The sequence below is a fragment of the Drosophila rhopaloa genome, unplaced genomic scaffold (assembly GCF_018152115.1).
Source record: "Drosophila rhopaloa isolate 14029-0021.01 unplaced genomic scaffold, ASM1815211v1 contig_115, whole genome shotgun sequence".
NCBI lineage: Eukaryota > Metazoa > Arthropoda > Insecta > Diptera > Drosophilidae > Drosophila > Drosophila rhopaloa.
Genome location: NW_025334990.1, coordinates 19,504,449 through 19,526,289, shown reverse-complemented (window position 1 = coordinate 19,526,289; position 21,841 = coordinate 19,504,449). Strand labels below are relative to the sequence as shown.

The 21,841-nt window shown below is 45.4% G+C and overlaps 1 protein-coding gene across 2 annotated transcripts; it reads left to right on the top strand.

Moving 5' to 3' along the window:
• The first annotated feature begins 765 nt into the window (after positions 1 to 765).
• Positions 766 to 21,810, top strand: LOC108043187 (myosin heavy chain, non-muscle). Of its 2 annotated transcripts, XM_017121760.2 has the most exons (13): positions 766 to 1,015; positions 5,636 to 5,851; positions 9,591 to 9,747; positions 12,198 to 12,319; positions 14,080 to 14,103; positions 14,445 to 14,468; positions 15,093 to 15,185; positions 15,245 to 17,984; positions 18,049 to 18,353; positions 18,439 to 18,969; positions 19,034 to 20,329; positions 20,389 to 20,552; positions 21,074 to 21,810. In XM_017121760.2, the coding sequence occupies exons 1-13, from the start codon at positions 884 to 886 to the stop codon at positions 21,213 to 21,215; spliced, it is 5,946 nt and encodes a 1,981-aa protein (XP_016977249.1). In that variant the 5' UTR covers positions 766 to 883; the 3' UTR covers positions 21,216 to 21,810. The 2 variants fall into 2 exon arrangements, with proteins under 2 accessions (XP_016977249.1, XP_044317130.1); XM_044461195.1 differs by lacking the exon at positions 14,445 to 14,468.
• Positions 21,811 to 21,841: the final 31 nt, after the last annotated feature.

The following is a 21,841-nucleotide window of genomic DNA, read 5'->3' as shown; positions in this document are numbered from 1 at the left end:
GTCTGCCACTCATTCTTTGTCCTCCGGTGCGGAAAAACAACGAAAACAGCAACATTAAATGCATGTAGAATTATTTCCCAACGCAACGCATCAATTCAACGCCCAAAAGTCGCCGGCGACGTGACGCCAACGCCGACGCCGGCAGAGACGCTGTTCGCCGCGCCGCAACAAATGCAGCAAATGCGGGACTGAATTCAGCTGAATTTGCACAAACGCCGTGCTGACGCTGTGAAATGGGAGCATAAAAACCGAAAAACAACATTTATGTGCGAAATATGCGAAAACTTCGTTCCCAGCGCGATGTGTGTGTGTGTGTGAGCCGTGCAAGTGTGTTGCAGAACGAAGAGAGTGGGATAGGCAAAGCGAGAGGAGAGAAGGATGGCCGCGCTTATACCTGCTCCGAAAACTGAAACAGAGTTTGTTGCAGTCTTCGGAAATGCAAACTGGTTAATGGTTAATTGCTACGTAACGCTATTTTTCCGCTAAACTTCTTCCCCTCCATCTTCCTCTCCCTCGCCCACGGCCGACGTTGGCTTAAGAAAATGTGTGGCCATATTTTTTCTTCTCCTTCGCCGTCTCCGTCTTTCTTCGTGCTCTCCCTTTTGAAACTCTCGCCGCGCGCTGTTCTCGCCGCCTTCGTTTTGTGCCGCACTTCCAGATAAAGAACGCGAACGCTAGATAAATGCGAAATATTGTATCTTGCTGGCGACGAGACGAGCGAAACAACGTACTCATTTGTTCTCATCGATTTGTTTTGTCCGACAGAAAAGCAACTAGCCGCTGAATAGCGATAACCTACCACGCAAACCAGCCGCCAGACAAGGAATTATTAATTAACCGCCGCAGGGACTTAAACAGACAGACAGCGAGAAGCGCCGCCAAAATGTCGGAAGAAGTAGATCGCAACGATCCGGAGCTCAAGTACCTCTCGGTGGAGCGCAACCAGTTCAACGATCCGGCCACACAGGCCGAGTGGACACAGAAGCGTCTGGTGTGGGTGCCGCACGAGAACCAGGTGAGTCCGTTTGCCCCTACCTGAGTCTCCTCAGAGATCCGCCGCGATCTACCCAAACCTGCGGATACCCAGGGTTTTTCCTACCCGCCTGATTCGTTGTGTGAGCCACGCCCGAAACACTGAATTACCTGACATAAACCCTATTGATAGCTCCCATACATGAGTGTAAAGCAACAGGAACAGCTACAACTGCGGTCAAGGGAATAGCAAAGTAATTGTAGCTTTTTAGGCAAATTGTTAAAACGAATGTTAGGAACTAAAAATATATGAAAAGTGTTAATTTAGAATTAACAATGTAAACGTTATCGCACCCAGCTAACAAAGCTGATATTTAACTTCAGATATGTGTTTAATATAAATCAAAATAAAGTCGACTCGATATTTTTTTGACCGCAGTTATACATTTTCTAATCAATTTGCGCAGTGTTTGGACTCCTTATCGCCAGCACCTCTCCGTGCCATCCGTTGAATCCATGAATCACGCCCCGTTGTTCCGCTTATTTTTAATTTTTAACCGGGCCAACTTCTTTGAATTTTTCATTACTTTCGCACCGCGGCGATAAAATTGAGTAAACATCCGTCGATGCTGAATCACCCGTTTCTCCTGCGGTGAGACTGAAATCACCTCACCACTTAGGGAGTCCGATTTAACGGTTTACTTGGTCAAATATGCGAGCATTTGCCGCCAAGAGGCTTTGCCCAATGCTACCAATTTGCATGCAGACGCTCTCTGACTTACTGACTCACCTTTGAGGGAGAGTGGTAGCAGAAATGGTCCCAGTTTCCAGTGAGAGCGGGGCAAAACAAGTTTTTAATCTGGCCGGGTATTCGTGTGTTCGATTTGTGTGTGTTGGGCAGCCGACCCTCCAACGAACATTCAGCCAAGCCAGCGAAGAAACGGGCTGAGATTGGTCCAAAGAATCATCGATTTCAGCGCCCACTCTTGGTTCAGAAATACGATCGCGAAACTTTGGTCGGCTGGGGGGTTGCCCGCCAGATGATAACAAACTGAATTGTTTTGCTAATTTTGCCTGCTCCTTTCTTCTTCTCGTCTTCGCATGAAACGATTTCTTTCAGGTGTCATTCAACTGCATTCCTCAGACTTAATTTCAAGACCATAAACCCAAACAGACAAAATTAGCAGTCTTTCTTCCCTTGGCCCAGCCGGTGATTGCTTTATTTGCCAGAGATAATTCCGGGCCATAGAATGGTAGCACTTTTGGGTGACTTCATATAATAAAAGAGGCAACGAAAACAAAAGCAAACAACTTCACATTTTTTTGTAATTACGCGATCACTTAAACAGACATTTACTTTACAAAGGAAAAAGACAGCGACAGAGATAAAGCCAAGAAATAAACACGAAAATAACGAAACGAACGATTGTCATGAGCTGTCCGTCGGACAGTGGGACTAACGGACCGCCTTACAGACGGAAAGTCTGAGGGACTGACGACCGACACATGAGAGGGGCAAGAAACGTAAAGATATTTGCATTTAGCTCAAACTGTTGCTCCACTGGAATGTCCCACAGATACAGATGCAGATACAGCTACGGTTTAACGGGAACGGACCCGGCCAAAAGGGTATTCGCCATTTGTGCCAACACTCCGCTCGGCCGAACATCCCGCTTCGTTTCGTTTCCAGCAACTGTTCCAACTTTGCGCAATGTAAGGGAATTCGCTGAATAATGGCAACAGCAGTCCACGTACGTGTTATCCAAATCCATTTATTCACTTGTGGATACACAGAGAAACCTTTTGTTGCTGGCTGGCTTTCGTTCAATTTTGTTTACTGATCAGCGATATTTTTCCAGGTCATGTGGCCTGCGTTTTGGGGCAATGATTCATCGTAGTATTTACACAGAGGGGAGTTTGATTGACGACAAAATTGAAATGGAGAATCAGGGTTGCTAGTGGTTTTAAAATAGTTGATTCAATCCTAACAATTTTCCTAAGTCTTTTATATTTTTTTTTTTTGTAAGGAAAGGATCTCGGATCTCAAGTATAATCAAAATTCAGTGCATCCAGAATCTTTGTAGTACATTGCGTAAATAGAAAATAATTTGGCTACCACTGAAGCGCTGGTAAACGTGGCGGCCATATGTTGACATTTCTCCTCATACTTTTCACCCTACTTTAGTTGAAAATCTGTTCTGATCTTCTGGTGTTTTCGGGCATTCCTGCATGCCCCCAATACCAATCTTGAAACATTTTCATATTGTTAGCCAAATTGAAGTCGGCTTAACCTTCGTCATGCCCAGAGAATCGAGTCGACTGTAACGAACGCTGATCATTTCGGGGTCTCTGCACACCCACACTTGCGCCCGGTATCGTTTGTTGATATTTCCGAGCATGTCTGTGTGTTACTTGTATTTATAACCAACAGAAACCACTTTGGACTTTGTTTGTAACCACTCCCACTCCGCTCCCCCGCCATGGCTCTGCTGGGTTCTGGCGGAGATGCCTTTGCCGCGCGAGTGTGAGTGTTTTCTTTTCGGTTACGGCAACGAAAAACGTAGCCAGCTTTTGACTCTCGTCCGTCCGGTTTACGGTCAACGAACCTGCTCCTCGTATCTCGTATCACGTATATGTAATATACGCTTCTTACCCTCTCCACACATGCATATGCGTTGATCGATTAAACGAAGAAATAAAATAAAAGAGTAACAAATTATAATGGGCCCATCCATCGTTCTTCTTGTTCGCATTCGGATTGTGTGAGAGGAAGGGGAGGTGAGCGGGTGGAGAGTCCGGGGGCCTTCTATTCATTATTCGTTTCATATTTACATTTTTGAAAAATAGTGTAAACAAAAGAAGCTGGCGAAAAGCATTTGCTCCCAGAGAGTAAATAACGGGGTACAGATAAATCTTGGCATAGCCGCTCAGTACTCTCTTGTTTGCTTGCTATTTAGTGGATCCCTTGGCAAGTTCAAGGTTGCGATTGGGCAACCGAAAATAGTCAATCCGGAATGGGGGCTCCTACACTTGAATTTTTCCTCCTCCCCAACTTCCTTCTTTCAATTCCCGCCTCCTTGATCACCACCATCATCTCCGCTCGCTATGTTTGTAGGTGTTGTTTTATATTTTCTTTGGTTTCGCTCCAACGGTTGCCCGGAATGCTCGAGATGCCGCTGAGCGAGAATCTGAGACTGATGACCTCATGTGCCACAACTCTTGCCCCCGCCTCCCGCTGCCTGCCTGACTAACTTTGGCTAATTTCATTGGCCCGATAACTCCAATTCATCTCTTGCGGGGCATTCCAAGATCGTGAATCATGGACCAACTGGCGGAGCAGTTACAGCATTTTCCGATTCGCCATATTTTTTGCTTCTTCTGCTGCTGTCGCAAAGCCTTGTATCTGGTGTGTCCAAACTGTCAAACGTTTTTATGCGCAAATGTTTTGCCAAGCTGACAGCGGCTGCCCACAAAACAGACAAACGACTAGGACGGGGCGGTTCGTCGGAAAATGAGTTTTGGCACAGCGAAAGTACTCGAAACTGTTCAAATCGTTCCGCTAACGAAGGCTTATATGTAGACGATTTTACATTATGTCGATCATGTCTGTAAACTTATCATATAACCGAGCGAAAATAATTCGCCGTAGGGCATATTTATTAGTGCTGATTGCACGCTTGACTGTAGGGTATGTACATGCTCCAAATGGTTTCATATCCGTCATATCCGCTCGAGAATAACGACTTTCTTAAGGCTGTTTATCCCTGGTACCGGAAAAGCGCAAAGATAACACAACCACCACACAGCGAGATGCAGTACGACGCGGGTTTTCCGAATCTGATCGCTGGGGCGTGTGCGTGTTTAACTTAATGGAGCCGGTCTGGGCTGGGATGCGTTGCAGATGCTCCTTCTGCTGCCCCGGTTGTTGGTTTTAATGCATTTCTCGTTGGCAGCGGCGGCACTTCACTCTACCCTTTAATGACTGAATTACGGGTTGCCCCTGATTTGATTAATGTCAGTGCGCCGCGTGCAGCATGCAGCGTGCCTCAAGCTCCCTGCTCCCCATTGTTGTTGTTTCACTTGACTTCTAATTAAAGCTGTTTGGCTGTTGCTGCAGCTTTTCCAAGTTGTTTGTATTCGATTGAATTTCAGGGTTCTTTCGCAGATGGAAATTCCGAAGATTTGGGAGTGAATCACACTTAGCGCCCTGCTCTAGCTATGGCTAATTATGGTCCAAGCAGTCAATACTGAATTTCGTGATGCTCAGTGAAATCACGTACATCCGAATCCGCGCCTTGAACTTGTTACGGATTGTGTGGCGAGCGGGGCAGCTGGGGTAGGGTCAACCAGGCGGACAGACAGTTGCATCTGCCTCCCGTTGTTCTGTTGGCTCGGTTTTTGTTCTTTCTGCCTGGGCCACTTGAATGGGTGCAGTTTTTCATAGGCATTTCACTTGCCAGCGAGAGAGCGGAGACTGAGTGGCTCTTCTTCTGGCGCTTGACTCATGCAGCGTTGTTGCACTTGTTGTGTTTATCGCCTACCCGCTGAGATGGGAAAACACACACAATCTCCCTTTTGCATACCGTACCCCGTCCCCATCCCCCACTGCTAAGAAACAAAAATTGCATCCGTATCTAACCCATTCATTCTACCTTCTTTACAGGGTTTCGTGGCCGCCAGTATTAAGCGGGAGCATGGCGACGAGGTCGAGGTGGAGCTGGCCGAGACCGGCAAACGGGTGATGATCCTACGCGACGACATACAGAAGATGAATCCGCCAAAGTTCGACAAAGTCGAGGACATGGCCGAGCTGACGTGTCTGAACGAGGCCTCCGTTTTGCACAACATTAAGGACAGATACTACTCTGGCCTGATCTATGTGAGTACATCGAATTATAATTCATATCTTTCATGTTTGTGTTGGCTGCCCCAAAGTTTCCGACGAACCAGCTGCCGGCAATGTGACGACTGCTATATAATGGCGATGACACTAAGTAAACAGTTTTTAACCAAGAGATTTCGCTTTGCTGAAAATTTAAAAACTTTGTCGAGCCGTCTTGCCTCATCGCTTTTGTGTTTACTTAAAATTAGCTTAAATATTTGAAACTCTAAAGCAATCACTCAATCCTGTGGTGCATTCGTCACAGGCGGAATGATTTATAAACATAAGCTCACTCTTTTGCCTCCTACTCTCACCGCACATCCGTTGTTAATTGGCATGCCAAAAGCGTTTTGGTCAGAGCAGAAAGCCAGCAAAAAGTTTGGGTTTGATGAGAAACGAATTTCAAGTAGCACATTTAAATTCGAAGCCGTTAATTCCATCTGCTTTGCGATGTGCTCCTCTCCCTCTTTTCTTTCTTTTTTCCCCTTTATTAATCATTGAATTATCGCCTGCCATTGAAGCCTTCAATTGATATCGATTTATCTGAGCACATAACTTATTCCCCCAAAAATGGGGAAAGAGATTACTGTGCTGGAAAATTAGAGACATTTCAAATTATTAGCTTGAGAAATTCATTTACAATGATTGGGTGGGGATCGCTAAGAATTTGCCTTAATTCACTTAAATTGGTCTTAGATAATAGAGAGCATGTCAGCTTCAAGCTCTTTTCTAAATTTTAAATTTAAAGCGTTATCGGGATCTTGAAAAAGTCTTCGTTTTCTTTCGTTACCAAGGTGTTTTATTATATTTTAACTCTGGCAACATGTTGCTGGGGAATGTTGCCAAACTACTCGGCTTCAGCTGTTTCATCAGTGGGTGTTTCCTTGCTTTGATTGTTCGTTTCTTTCTACTTTAATTTGCCGCCATGTGGCAGGTTCGTTGTGGCTTCTTTTTTTTATTGTACAACAAATTATGTACCTCTTTTTACATATTTGATGTACTGCGGCTGCTACTTATCGCAGTCTTTCTGCCTTTCGCTTTGGGAGTTTAAATTTAATGCCCAAATGGTTGTAGCCGCTTTTTGATGTGGGCGCGAACTGCTTTTAATTTGTTTATATTGTTGTTGGCCGGCCATGCTTCAGCGCACTTAGCATTGTCGTTGTATCTGATGTTGTTGTTGGCCAATTTCGTGCGCTGCTTTGCCGTTTACACAACCACACCACACCACACTCATCTTGCCTCCCTTTCTCGCTCTTACCACGGCTTGTCCCATTTAATTCGCTTGCCAATTGTTGCTGACGCGCTCTGCCCGCTAACTTGTTGGAGCGCTGTGCTGGGCTGTGGGGGCTGCATTTAACGGCATAATTATTATAATTTGTTGACATTTAATTCGATTTTAAAATTTCATTTAAATTAATTTGCCTGGCAGCTGCCGACTGCCGGTAGCTTGTAGCCTAATTAATATGCGTCGACAAGAAGAATGACTCTTGCACGGGCCACACACGCACACCCATTGCGACTTGATCATGGATATATGCAAATCAAGTGTCAACACCTTAGCAAAACCTGAGAAAAGCAAAACACCAGAGCTGTCATAAATATAGCCAATATGTTTAACACGAAAAATCATAGACCAAAGTTTCCCTCCAAACATTAATGTCATGAAAATTATCCTGACAGTCGTATAAATCAGCAATGATTTGATTATTTTACAACTGAAACTTGTAAATAAAATTTTTTTGTTGTTTTTAAATAGTAGTACAAAAGTGTAATCTAATTAGGCATTTATAAATTTGTTGAAAAGCAAATACCTATTATATACTCGACCCTCCCCCGCTTGCTGCGCCTGATTACAAGTGAAATTGGGTTTGAAATATTCCATTTGGCGTTTGCTTGCTGCCTCTGTTGTTGCTGCAATTAATTGATTTATGTCCACCGGGTGACTAAGTGCAATTGCTCAAAGGCCGAATGTATTCAGCGATATTCAGTGTGCTTCTGTTCAGCTGTTTTGGCAGCGAAAAGAGCTTGACAACGCATCGGCGAAAGGGAGAGATGACGTTGGCGCCTTGGCAGCTGGTGCTATCTCAATTCCCGTTCGGTTCTAACTATCTTTGAGATGCGCTAATTGAAATGGCAATCCGAATTGAACAGAACGGCGTGTTAATATAGGATTGCTGTGGCACTTAGCTCCCTTGGTCAGATTTAAATAGCGACTGCAGATAAGCCACATGAAGCGTGCTCTTTGTGGCAAATAAATTATGTTTTTCGCATATCACCTGAGAAATTTGTTGGCACTAATAGCAGGCCCCCAGGAGGAGGTGAAATGGGTGGCAGGGGAGGTAGACAGAGGTGTCTTTAGGCATGTAATTAACATAAAAGGCGCCGCCGTTGGTTTTGCTTTTCGTTGTTGTTGACTCTGTTTGCTTTGCTCTCCGTGCAACGCTATTATGACCACACAAGGCCTGAAAGACGCGACCAAAAGTGGCCCCACTAATAGTTACGGTTTTTGGTGACTACTTTGAATGGGCCTCAATGACTATCGAGACAGAACCTCTTTCAGAAGTTCCTTCAGACTATCTGATTTTTGTATACCTAATTGATAAGCATTTCTCGTCTGCCGTGACTCGCCTTTGTCCTACACCCCTCCACCCCATATACAAATAAATTTCGCTGTAATTTAATTGCCCTGCCGCTTGTTGAATTTGAATAAATTTCATGATTTGACTTATCCGCTGACCATATAAGGCGTCGTATCAGGGCAGGTTTTAGTGATTAATGGCGTGCAGGGGTATTGAAGATGTATTCACCAGGATAATGACTCAAAGCAGCATAAACGATTTGATTCAAAGGCAAACGGAGCCAACATCGTCACGACTCGAGGCCACCATCAAACGATTGCCCGAAACAGCAAAGAAACTGAACAAAACATTTCTTATGCCATTTATGGATGCCTGACACACGCACTCAAGCACGGGCAATGTGGCCGATTGGCAAGAAATGATTTTGTTGTGGATTTTGGGCTCCGCAAAAAGTTCAAGAGAGATTTTCTCAACTATGATTTTTAGCTGCGCTACTTTCCATTTCAGTCTGTGTGGGCTGGCCTTACACTTCCCCACCTCCTTCGATATATTTTGCGCTGTGAAGTTTCCAGCGTTCGAAACTTATGTTTGGCCAGATATTTAAATGGTACAACAAATAGCAAAAGCCGCATACTTAGTGCCCACGCCGCAGTCTCGGTCCCAATCGCAATCGCAGTTATGTAGGCTGCCGCTCGATAGATACCACCAACGGATTCGGATTCGGAACACAGATTCAGCGGCGGATACAGATACATGCGTCCGCTGTTTATGGTGCTGGCCAACTTTAAAGCACATGTCTTTTAGATAGCCAAGCGATCGTGTGTGTGAGTTTGGGCAACATTAACTAGGCCACTGAACATCAGTCGCCGTTTCTGAGGCAGTCGTTACCCCAAGCATCACTTTTCATGCAGCATTAAAATGATTGATTTGAGGCCTGAAAAATCATCGATGAGATTTTGTCGACTATTTGGTAATGTTGTTCTTAATGTCCCTAATATGGAGCAGCCAAATTAAGCGTGGAGTCTCTGCAATAAATCAAATCAAAATTATAAGCCGACTTAAAGGCAAACATTGTGGAAACTTTAAAGGGATTTGCCTATATTAATATTCGATTTTTTGTTTTAAGTAAAGAGAAACTAATAACAATTATTTTTCAGACATATTCCGGTCTATTCTGCGTTGTGGTCAATCCGTACAAGAAACTTCCGATCTACACCGAAAAGATAATGGAGCGATACAAGGGCATAAAGCGACACGAAGTGCCTCCGCACGTATTTGCAATAACGGATAGTGCCTATAGAAACATGTTGGGTGGTAAGTATCTCGTCTCTGCACTTACTTTCCTTTTCGATTCAGCTGCGCACTGATATTGGAGGGAAAAGGCGAACATTATCAGCTCCGCTTCATGGTTTTCTCTGGTGCGCGATTTCTGGTCGCTATCGAAAATTCCATTCTCCACATAAACAAGCAAACATTTTAACCAGACCAAGCTGATAAGATAACACCTGGCTTGGGCAGGGTATTTCCACGAATCAAGTTGGAGAGGGGTCCATATATGACACACTGTGCAGAAATAACTCCGCGGAGCTGCATTGGCACAAAAATTTGCAGTGAATCATCTGCAAGTGTGTTCCTTTCCCCTGAATGACTGGCTCGCTTCTAATCATAAACTGGTTTCCTTTTTCGGCTTGTATTTTCAAATGGGATTTTTTTTTCGATTTCCTTTTCACTGATTTTGCTTTTTAGTTTTGGCTTCAGTGAGTTTCGATGGTTTGCATGTCCGATCCAAGCGTAACGTCGCGCCTGGAGATGACTCACACGCTGGTGGCTCCAGCGCAGCAGAGACTCCACCTCGAGGCCAGACATATCTTGGCTGTATATATAGGTTCCTACATGTGTGTGTTTCCCCCGCTTGGGTTTGGTTAACTAATATTGCGTATACGTGTCATTACCATATTTGGATCTAAAACTGAACCCGGCTCCGCTTGGACAGCAGGCCACTTTGTTTGCCCCATCATCTTGGTTTTTGTTGCTGCTGTGAAAATGTTTAAACAAATCGTCACCTCACTCTGGCTCACCATATTTGACGCTTAATAAATTTCTGTTTATGCACATTTGCCTGATTGTATTTCCTGGGAACACATTTTTCGAGAAGTTCGCTTTTACAGCGACACCCCCCTCCCTTCTTCGGGGAGTGGCAGTTCCTTTGATTTATTTCACTGGCTTTAAATAATCTTAGCCCAACCCCATCGCCTCAGACTCCATTGCCCTGAAACACGCACCGCAATCGCCTCCATAACGATCTAGGGACTTTGGAGCTGGACAATCGCCGCACACCTTTATCTGTTTGAGCTTCAGTTGCTCCCCCAACTCGTAGCAATCGCCAATCTCCCAACTCCGGCACACTGCATTTTTTATGGCATTCCATTCCGTGCCAGATATCGCGCTGCTCATAATGTGCCAATGTCATACGAGTCTTGTTCATGATAAAATGACACGCCTTGACTTTGACTGTATTTATGTGGTATATAACTGCATGCTTATGTACACAATCCCCGCGTACCACAGGGTAAGGGCCGCCAATGGACAGATGTTTTGCTTGTCTTTATTTTGTCAGTTGTTTCAGTCGGGAATTTATTTTGGGAGTGGAATCTTCTATTCGACACTTGTTAAGTTAAACAAATTATTTCCCACCTTTTTGGTCAAAATAAGTAAAAAGTATGGTTGACATCGATAAAATATATAAATTTTATAGCTTAAATTTTAACCTTTTACAAACTTGTTTACAACATAATTTATATAGCTCAGAATGTTTTGTTTCCAGTGTTTATAATACCTCTAAACAGCTGTGCTTAGACTTTTGATTTGTTTGTTTTGGCATTCTTGGGAGAGAATTAAATTTTTATAATTTACGATCTTGAAAGGAATTTAAATAAAAAGTGCACAGTACTTTAAAAACCAGATCTTAATTTGGCCGAGCCATTAAATAAATTGCCCATAATCTATCTGAATTGCAAGGATTGCGTAACCCTCTTTATTGCTGTCCTTGAATGATCGAAATTCTTATTCAGCGTTTCTATCCACATAACTAAGCAACAAAAAATTCCCATAAAACGGCATGCTGAGATATATATTTCGGCCCATTTATGGTCGGATATTGAATGTAGTATGTATAAATACGCGACCGGCTTTATCCATAATAATAAATAAGTACGGGGTCGTGATGTTGAAGCTGTGTGGAGCTCCGTGTCTCAAAATCCATGGCAATCAGAGTGGATATATCTGCCTTGCCGTCTCTCCGCCTGTGTTTGTGGTTAGCTCAATGCTGGATCGTATGACGAGGCTGCCATGTGGCCGGGTGTTCCCGGGGTGCAGTACCAATCTAGATCGCTATATTCTCGATGGGATCGTTGGCGCCATATCAATAGCTTTGAGCACCAGCAATTTACTGCTGCTGCCAGTTGCCGTACGTATCTCTTAGATACGCAGGCTGAAATCAACTGTTTTCATTTTCAATTGATGTATGTCTTATTTTTTGCCCGCTCCCAACCACTCTATGCTTTATTTTACTGGTTTTTTTTTGCTTTGTTTTTGCCTGCTCGAATTTGGGTCAACAGAGACTTCAAGCTGAGCTTGGCTTTTTACATTTTAATTTAATTTTTGGCGGGTCAGCCGCATTGTTGCGTCAATGAAGTGTGTCATTTGCCCAATGCCTCTCGCATATGCCCTGCTTACTCAAACCTTTCCCTCTTTCTTCATTGCAGATCGCGAAGACCAATCGATTCTGTGTACTGGCGAATCGGGTGCTGGCAAGACGGAGAACACCAAGAAGGTCATTCAGTTTTTGGCCTATGTGGCAGCCTCCAAGCCCAAGGGCTCCGGTGCGGTAAGTACAGAAGCCCAGAAACCGAAATGCGTTCATCTGACAATCGAAGCAAATGCAAAGCTGTATCCACCAGTGTGGGAGGGTGCGTTGGAGATACCCGCCATTGAGGCACAGATCCATATGGTTTTTGAAAAATGCTTATTAAACTCGCATTAAAGACACGCGAACCCAACAATTGTTATTGTTTGGTATTGTAATTAATTAGACAGACTACGTTCGCGGGAGATTCACGACGCTTACATAAACACGTATATGTTTATTGTCGGCAAATCGGCTTTAATACGCCTTCGAAACTGTGACTTCCTCGTGGGAGTGTGCAATTTAATCTATTTTGTCTCAAGTTACCAGATCATTATTATGTTAGTAAGCTCTTTTTTTGCTGGCATTATTTTTTCCATAGTTTATCGAACACCAAATTCTGATGGAATTAGAACAAAATCCGAGCAAATGCACAGTTTCAGAGCCCTCAACTGATGCTCCCCATATGGTTTATGATTGAGGGTTACGCTCTAATATTTGGATGGTTGATCACTTGGCAGCTGGTTTATGTGCTTTAATAGGGGAACCGGAGAACACTTCATTAATCAAGAGCCATAAGTTGCTGACAAATTTTGTCATTTACAGCAATAAAACAAACACCATAAAAAAGCGAGAATTGAAATTAAATTGCAGAGGAGGCAATTGATACAAAAAAATGGAAATTATATTGGGCAGCAACTGCTGCTCTCTACCATCTTTGCTACTGCTGGGTTTGCCATAACCATAAATGGGAGGGGAAAGCAAACAGTTTTTTGTTTGTGTTTTTTGGGCTTGCACAGTCAATCCTTTTGAGCACAAACAAGTTGTTCTTGAGCTCCAAACACACTTTTCGTTATGTTTTATGCGTTTACTGCCTTATATGAGCCTGAAGCTGAGGCTGCGACCAAAGTTGAGTTGACTTTGCTGCTGTGAACGTGATAAGCTGCAAATATACTTAAGGAGCTTCTAAATACACTGGACTCCGAATCGTTTAACTTGCAATAATAAAAACAACATATTAGGTAGATAGATACTCCAATCAACGGTTATATTTCTTACCTTGCAGGGCTCTTTCGTAGGATGAGTGAGCTTAAGTGGGACAAAGTTAAAAGTTAAATGTTACCTCTGATACCATCTCCCATAAATAGACGCTGATGATAGATGATTTATCGCGAAGGCAAACCACAACGGCAGCAGTGAGTCATCGAAAGTTGTTACTGTAAAATTCAATTGAACTAAAGGAGATTTGTTGGTTTGATTAGAAAATAGTGTGTTTTAGTGACACCCTTTATCAGACTTAGATAAGAGAAGCGATAAGAGAAATGGAGGACAAACATTGATATAACTTTGCATTTGCTTGAAACAATTTATGGCCTTTTTTCTAAATGAATTTCGGTTGTTTTTAAATTGTGTTTGCTTGATGCTAAGGATAAGGCAAAATATAAATTTATTTACTTTTTATATATTTTATTATTTATTTATTGATCTTATTTATTTTCATGTCCAACCTTACAAACACACCACTATGTTACACCACACACCTATAAATACACGCACACACACCCTGTACATTGGACTTTGGTTGTTGTCTTCACTTTCAACTCTGCTATACATATGTTTATATAACTTGTATATATGATCTGTACAAAACGCTGCCAAAAATCACAATCGATCCAAATATCCAACAACCGAACCAAAATCGAACCTCAACACTTCCAACAAACTGACAACAACTCCAACAGGTGCCGCATCCTGCCGTGCTCATTGTAAGTATTTGTGGACTGAAAGAAAATATTGCACACTTTGTGTTCCAAATTAACACGGTTATTGTTAATCCCATTCGATGTATGATTTAATTTAATTTTCGCCCCACCGTTTTTTTCTGTCCCCAAAAAGATTTATGTTTTCCCAACTATATTGCTTTCGCATTTCATCAACTGTGACCTAAATCTTAGTATTAACCCTCTCCAAATGAATTCTCCCTACTCTTCGTTTTGTCTCCCTGGTTTTCATCCCACCCAAGCCAACACTCATGTACTCAATCTCATCTCTCTGATCCGATCTGCTCTGCTCCCTCTTTGTACTACATATGCCAACGCAATTTTAGAGTAGTCATCAAGAAACATTTGCGGTAAAGTATGCTCAATGTCCATCAGCCCCGAGTATAAAAGAATCATTTGTAGTTTAAGTATAATTATCAGTATATAACATTTTATTTTGTAGCCATATAGTTTGATATGTATATATGATTTCAAGACTGGATAGACCAAAGCTCGTGAAAGATGCGAGTCCTGGAGAAGACCTAAATATCCATCCCGTATCCCATAACCCCATTCCTACCTAATTGCAGAACTTCTCGGTCAATACAAACAAGTACATAAGGGTTAAGATTATGACCCAAAGTCAGAATCAGTCGGTCGAAATTGCCAATGGATCAAAGATGGAAGTGGAAGTTAATTCCAAGTATCCAGAGGTAAAGTCCGGATGGAGTCACTGCGCCGGCATTGATCGTGAGAAGCTGTAGGAGATCGTCCAGTGTTCATTGTTCTTCGTTTCGCTTTGGCTTTTTTCTGCATGTTTCCATAGAGTTATCTTATCTTGTTGTGTAGATATTTTGTGTTGCTTGTGATGTCACTGTACTTGTCCCAGACTGTTTACGTGTTTAGACTGCTTTCGTGAATTTTTTTGGCTAACCCCTAACCCTTAAGACCGTAAAACACATAGACTTAATATAATCTTCTTTATCTTTGAACAGGGCGAGCTGGAGCAACAGCTGCTGCAGGCCAATCCCATACTGGAAGCCTTTGGCAACGCCAAGACCGTCAAGAACGACAACTCTTCGCGTTTCGTAAGTAGTGCCTTCGACTTTCACCGAAAGTATGAATTTTATCATTTACCACTTTGCAGGGTAAATTCATTCGCATTAATTTCGACGCCTCGGGCTTTATCTCGGGGGCCAACATCGAAACATATTTGCTGGAGAAGTCGCGTGCCATTCGTCAAGCGAAGGACGAACGAACATTCCATATTTTCTACCAGTTGCTGGCGGGCGCTACGCCGGAGCAGCGCGAAAAGTTCATACTCGATGACGTCAAGTCGTATGCATTCCTGTCGAACGGCAGCCTGCCTGTGCCCGGCGTGGACGATTATGCCGAGTTCCAGGCAACGGTCAAGTCGATGAACATCATGGGCATGACATCTGAGGACTTCAACTCGATATTCCGCATCGTGAGCGCCGTTTTGCTATTCGGCAGCATGAAGTTCCGCCAGGAGCGCAACAACGATCAGGCCACGCTTCCGGACAACACGGTGGCCCAGAAGATCGCGCATCTGCTCGGCCTTAGTGTGACTGACATGACTCGGGCCTTCCTCACGCCACGCATCAAAGTGGGAAGAGACTTCGTCACGAAAGCCCAGACAAAGGAGCAGGTGGAGTTCGCCGTAGAGGCCATTGCTAAGGCGTGCTACGAACGCATGTTCAAGTGGCTAGTGAACCGCATCAACCGCTCTCTGGATCGCACCAAGCGCCAGGGCGCGTCGTTCATCGGCATTCTTGACATGGCAGGCTTCGAAATCTTTGAGCTTAACTCCTTCGAACAGTTGTGCATCAACTACACCAACGAGAAACTACAGCAGCTCTTTAACCACACTATGTTCATCCTGGAGCAGGAGGAGTACCAGCGCGAGGGCATCGAATGGAAATTTATTGACTTCGGGCTGGACCTGCAGCCAACCATCGACCTAATCGATAAGCCGGGTGGCATCATGGCCCTGCTGGATGAGGAATGCTGGTTCCCAAAGGCCACAGACAAGACGTTTGTCGACAAGCTCGTTTCGGCCCACTCCATGCACCCAAAATTCATGAAGACCGACTTCCGCGGGGTGGCCGACTTTGCCATCGTGCACTACGCCGGCCGCGTTGACTACTCTGCGGCCAAGTGGTTGATGAAGAACATGGACCCGTTGAACGAGAACATTGTGTCGCTGCTGCAGGGTTCGCAGGATCCGTTCGTGGTGAACATCTGGAAGGATGCGGAGATCGTTGGCATGGCACAGCAGGCTCTGACTGATACTCAGTTCGGGGCCCGCACCCGCAAGGGCATGTTCCGCACCGTGTCGCATTTATACAAGGAGCAGCTTGCTAAGTTGATGGACACGCTGCGCAACACGAACCCGAACTTTGTGCGCTGTATCATACCGAACCATGAGAAGCGCGCCGGCAAGATCGATGCTCCCTTGGTGCTCGACCAGTTGCGTTGCAACGGCGTGCTCGAGGGCATACGTATCTGCCGCCAGGGCTTCCCCAATCGCATACCCTTCCAGGAGTTCCGCCAACGCTACGAACTGCTCACGCCCAACGTGATTCCCAAAGGTTTCATGGACGGCAAGAAGGCCTGCGAGAAGATGATTCAGGCGCTGGAGCTCGACTCGAACCTGTATCGAGTGGGCCAGTCGAAGATCTTCTTTCGCGCTGGTGTCCTAGCTCATCTAGAAGAGGAGCGTGATTTCAAGATCTCCGACCTAATCGTCAACTTCCAGGCCTTCTGCCGTGGCTTCCTCGCGCGTCGCAACTACCAGAAGCGCTTGCAGCAGCTCAACGCCATTCGTATCATCCAGCGTAACTGCGCCGCCTACCTCAAGCTTCGCAACTGGCAGTGGTGGCGTCTCTACACAAAGGTCAAGCCTCTGTTGGAAGTAACCAAGCAGGAGGAGAAGCTCGTTCAGAAGGAGGACGAGCTGAAACAAGTGCGCGAGAAGCTTGATACTCTGGCCAAAAACACACAGGAGTATGAGCGCAAGTATCAGCAGGCGTTGGTGGAGAAAACCACTCTTGCGGAGCAGTTGCAGGCCGAGATAGAACTGTGCGCCGAAGCCGAGGAATCACGTTCCCGACTGATGGCGCGCAAACAGGAGTTGGAGGACATGATGCAGGAGCTGGAGACGCGCATCGAGGAAGAAGAGGAGCGTGTCCTGGCCCTTGGAGGAGAGAAAAAGAAATTGGAGCTAAATATTCAAGATCTGGAGGAGCAGCTGGAGGAAGAAGAGGCCGCACGACAAAAATTACAGCTGGAGAAGGTGCAGCTTGACGCCAAGATTAAAAAGCACGAAGAAGATCTCGCCCTCACCGACGACCAGAACCAAAAGCTTCTAAAGGAGAAGAAGCTGCTGGAGGAACGCGCCAACGATCTATCCCAGACGCTCGCCGAGGAGGAGGAAAAGGCTAAGCATTTGGCCAAACTGAAGGCCAAGCACGAGGCCACCATCGCTGAACTCGAGGAACGCATGCACAAGGATCAGCAGCAGAGACAGGAGTCTGATAGATCCAAGCGGAAGATCGAGACCGAAGTTGCCGATCTTAAAGAGCAACTCAACGAGAGGCGAGTGCAGGTGGAAGAGATGCAGACGCAGCTGGCAAAACGAGAGGAGGAACTCACCCAAACTCTGTTGCGCATCGACGAGGAGTCCGCAACCAAGGCCACCGCTCAGAAGGCCCAACGCGAGTTGGAGTCACAGCTGGCCGAGATTCAAGAGGATCTAGAGGCCGAAAAAGCGGCCCGAGCAAAGGCGGAGAAAGTGAGGCGCGATCTTAGCGAGGAATTGGAAGCCCTCAAGAATGAGTTGCTTGATTCCCTAGACACCACAGCCGGTAAGACTTAAATTTTCCATTTAATTGAGAAACAATATTTACAAAAAATTTGTTTGACAAACAGCCCAGCAGGAACTGCGTTCTAAGCGCGAACAAGAGTTAGCCACGCTAAAGAAGTCGCTCGAAGAGGAGACTGTCAATCACGAGGGAGTCTTGGCGGACATGCGGCATAAGCATTCGCAGGAGCTTAACGGCATCAACGACCAGCTTGAAAACCTACGCAAAGCCAAGACCGTCCTCGAAAAGGCGAAGGGTACTTTGGAGGCGGAAAACGCCGACCTGGCCACTGAACTGCGCAGCGTCAACAGCTCCCGGCAAGAGAATGATCGGCGTCGCAAGCAGGCCGAGTCGCAAATCGCTGAATTGCAGGTAAATAGTCGTGACACGAAACAGCTGAATAAGCTGAAACATATACTTTTGGAAGCAATCACTTACTTTTCTAAATAATCAACAGGTAAAACTAGCAGAGATTGAACGCGCCCGGTCAGAACTGCAAGAGAAGTGCACAAAACTTCAGCAGGAGGCGGAGAACATTACAAACCAGCTAGAGGAGGCCGAACTTAAGGCCTCGGCCGCCGTGAAGTCTGCGAGCAATATGGAATCGCAGCTTACCGAAGCCCAGCAGCTGTTAGAGGAGGAAACGCGTCAGAAACTGGGCCTGAGCTCTAAGCTGCGTCAAATCGAGTCCGAAAAGGAGGCGCTACAAGAGCAGCTTGAGGAGGACGATGAGGCAAAGCGTAACTACGAACGCAAGTTGGCTGAGGTCACCGCCCAGATGCAGGAGATTAAGAAGAAGGCCGAGGAAGACGCGGATTTAGCCAAGGAATTGGAGGAGGGCAAAAAGCGGCTCAACAAGGACATCGAGGCCTTGGAGCGACAGGTCAAGGAATTAATTGCCCAGAATGACCGTCTTGATAAAAGCAAAAAGAAGATTCAGTCGGAGCTGGAAGATGCAACCATTGAACTAGAGGCGCAACGCACGAAGGTGAGTCTTTGTTTTTTCATTTAAAAAAGTACTACCTAATGCAAATAATTATGTGCTTCGTCAGGTGCTCGAATTGGAGAAGAAGCAGAAGAACTTTGACAAGATCCTTGCCGAGGAAAAAGCCATATCAGAACAGATTGCCCAGGAGCGCGATACTGCCGAGCGGGAGGCGCGTGAAAAGGAGACCAAGGTGCTGTCGGTTTCCCGCGAGCTGGACGAAGCCTTTGACAAGATTGAAGACCTCGAGAACAAGCGCAAGACCCTCCAAAACGAACTCGACGACCTGGCCAACTCACAGGGTACCGCAGATAAAAACGTCCACGAACTGGAGAAGGCGAAGCGGGCCCTGGAGTCTCAGCTGGCCGAGCTGAAAGCACAAAACGAGGAGCTCGAGGACGATCTGCAGCTAACCGAGGACGCTAAATTGCGCCTGGAGGTCAACATGCAGGCCCTACGCTCCCAGTTCGAACGCGACCTGTTGGCAAAGGAGGAGGGCGCCGAGGAAAAGAGACGCGGCCTCGTTAAACAGCTCCGGGATCTTGAGACCGAGTTGGACGAGGAACGTAAGCAGCGCACGGCCGCGGTGGCGTCGAAGAAGAAGCTCGAGGGAGACCTAAAGGAGATAGAGACCACCATGGAAATGCATAATAAGGTGAAGGAGGATGCGTTGAAGCACGCGAAGAAGCTGCAAGCACAAGTCAAGGATGCCCTGCGCGACGCCGAGGAGGCTAAGGCCGCCAAGGAGGAACTGCAGGCACTGAGCAAAGAGGCCGAGCGCAAGGTCAAGGCACTGGAGGCCGAAGTATTACAGCTGACTGAGGATCTGGCCAGTTCAGAAAGGGCGCGCCGTGCTGCTGAAACTGAGCGCGACGAACTGGCCGAAGAAATTGCCAATAACGCCAACAAAGGCTCCTTGATGATCGACGAGAAGCGCCGATTGGAAGCTCGCATCGCCACTCTTGAGGAGGAGCTGGAGGAGGAGCAGTCCAACTCAGAGGTGCTGCTGGATCGCAGCCGCAAGGCGCAGCTGCAGATTGAGCAGTTGACCACAGAGCTGGCCAACGAGAAGTCTAACTCGCAAAAGAACGAAAACGGACGCGCTCTGCTCGAACGTCAGAACAAGGAGCTAAAGGCTAAGCTTGCCGAAATCGAGACGGCGCAGCGCACCAAGGTAAAGGCCACGATTGCTACGCTCGAGGCCAAGATCGCCAACCTCGAGGAGCAGCTGGAGAACGAGGGCAAAGAGCGTCTGGTGCAGCAAAAGGCCAACCGCAAAATGGACAAGAAGATCAAGGAGCTTACGATGAACATCGAGGACGAACGGAGACATGTCGACCAGCACAAGGAGCAAATGGATAAGGTAAAGGGAGGTCAAAAGCATTTTAGAGATCAATAATAAAATATTGATTTTTTTTTCAGCTGAATAGCCGCATTAAGGTGCTCAAGCGCAATCTGGACGAGACCGAAGAGGAGCTCCAGAAGGAGAAAACCCAGAAGCGCAAGTACCAGCGTGAGTGCGAAGACATGATTGAATCGCAGGAAGCCATGAATCGTGAGATTAACTCACTCAAAACAAAACTACGGTGAGTCGTGGTCTGTGCCAGCTGAATTTCAGGGCGGGGGTCCTTTGGTGTCTCCTGGGGTTGCATTTATTGATTATTATGGTTTGCAATTTATCTTTGGTTTAAGCTCCATACAAGTGGCCGAGACCGAAAAGGCAAAGGCGTATTCGCCGAAAAAGGATGCTGCACTCATTATGAATTGTGAGGGTCTGCATTAGGTTTCGTTTCGCTTCGATTCGCTTGGTTTCCTTCGCGTAGGCTGTAAGTGCTGCTGTTCGCCATGATCCTTAGAACCAGTGAATGTCAACCGAACCCAGCAACCAAACCATCGTCTTCTTTCTGCATGTTAGGAACAGAACACACCATCAAGTCCAAATGTGCGAACTTATGCCGTACCTCAAACTTCCTCAATATTAGATCTTAGTCCTTGAACTCACAAACCGTACCCTCTGTTTTGATTTATATGTTGCCCCTGCACTGCACGTTCACCCGGAAACCGCAAACCGAGATGTTAATTATTATTTTGGTCTTTCCCTTCCTAGACGCACCGGCGGCATGGGTCTCAGCTCCAGTCGGCTCACGGGCACACCTTCATCAAAGCGCGCAGGAGGAGGCGGGGGCGGCGGCGGCGACGACTCATCGGTGCAGGATGAATCACTAGATGGAGAGGATTCAGGCAATTGACGCGTTAATTATTAGATGAAGATAAAGTTAAAGCGGAGGAAGAAGGTGAAGATGAAGAGCAAAATAAACGATTATATTTAATGTTTCTTTTATATAATTTCTCTGTTATTTTTTATATAAACTATTATACATACTTAAATTAAAACGTAAACAAACAAAACCAACATTTTTATAACGACAAAACGTAAACATAAAACAAAACAAAAATAATGTTGTAAAACACACTCCCACTCTATACAAACCATAAACACATAAGAAACTTCCCATCCCTCGAATGGCTGCGGATTAAAGCAGCCAACGAAATAAAATTAAAATTATTCAACACAAAAATCAACCAAGAAACGTATTAACTCTGAGCTACACAAACCCACAACCACACAACAAAACCAGCAGGACACTCATGCCCACAATTTTTAATAACCTAATATAGAACCCATAGAAGTACTCGATGCAAAGTGTAATTCATGCATTTAACAACTAAAATGGTTTTCAAACAGAATCAGACCAGAACAGAAAATCAAATGTTGAACACGCAACTAATATACGAATTTCGTTTTTGTTTAGAACTAAACAATAAAATATTTGCTACATGAAACTGATCTTTCTATGGGTTTGTAGTGCGGCCA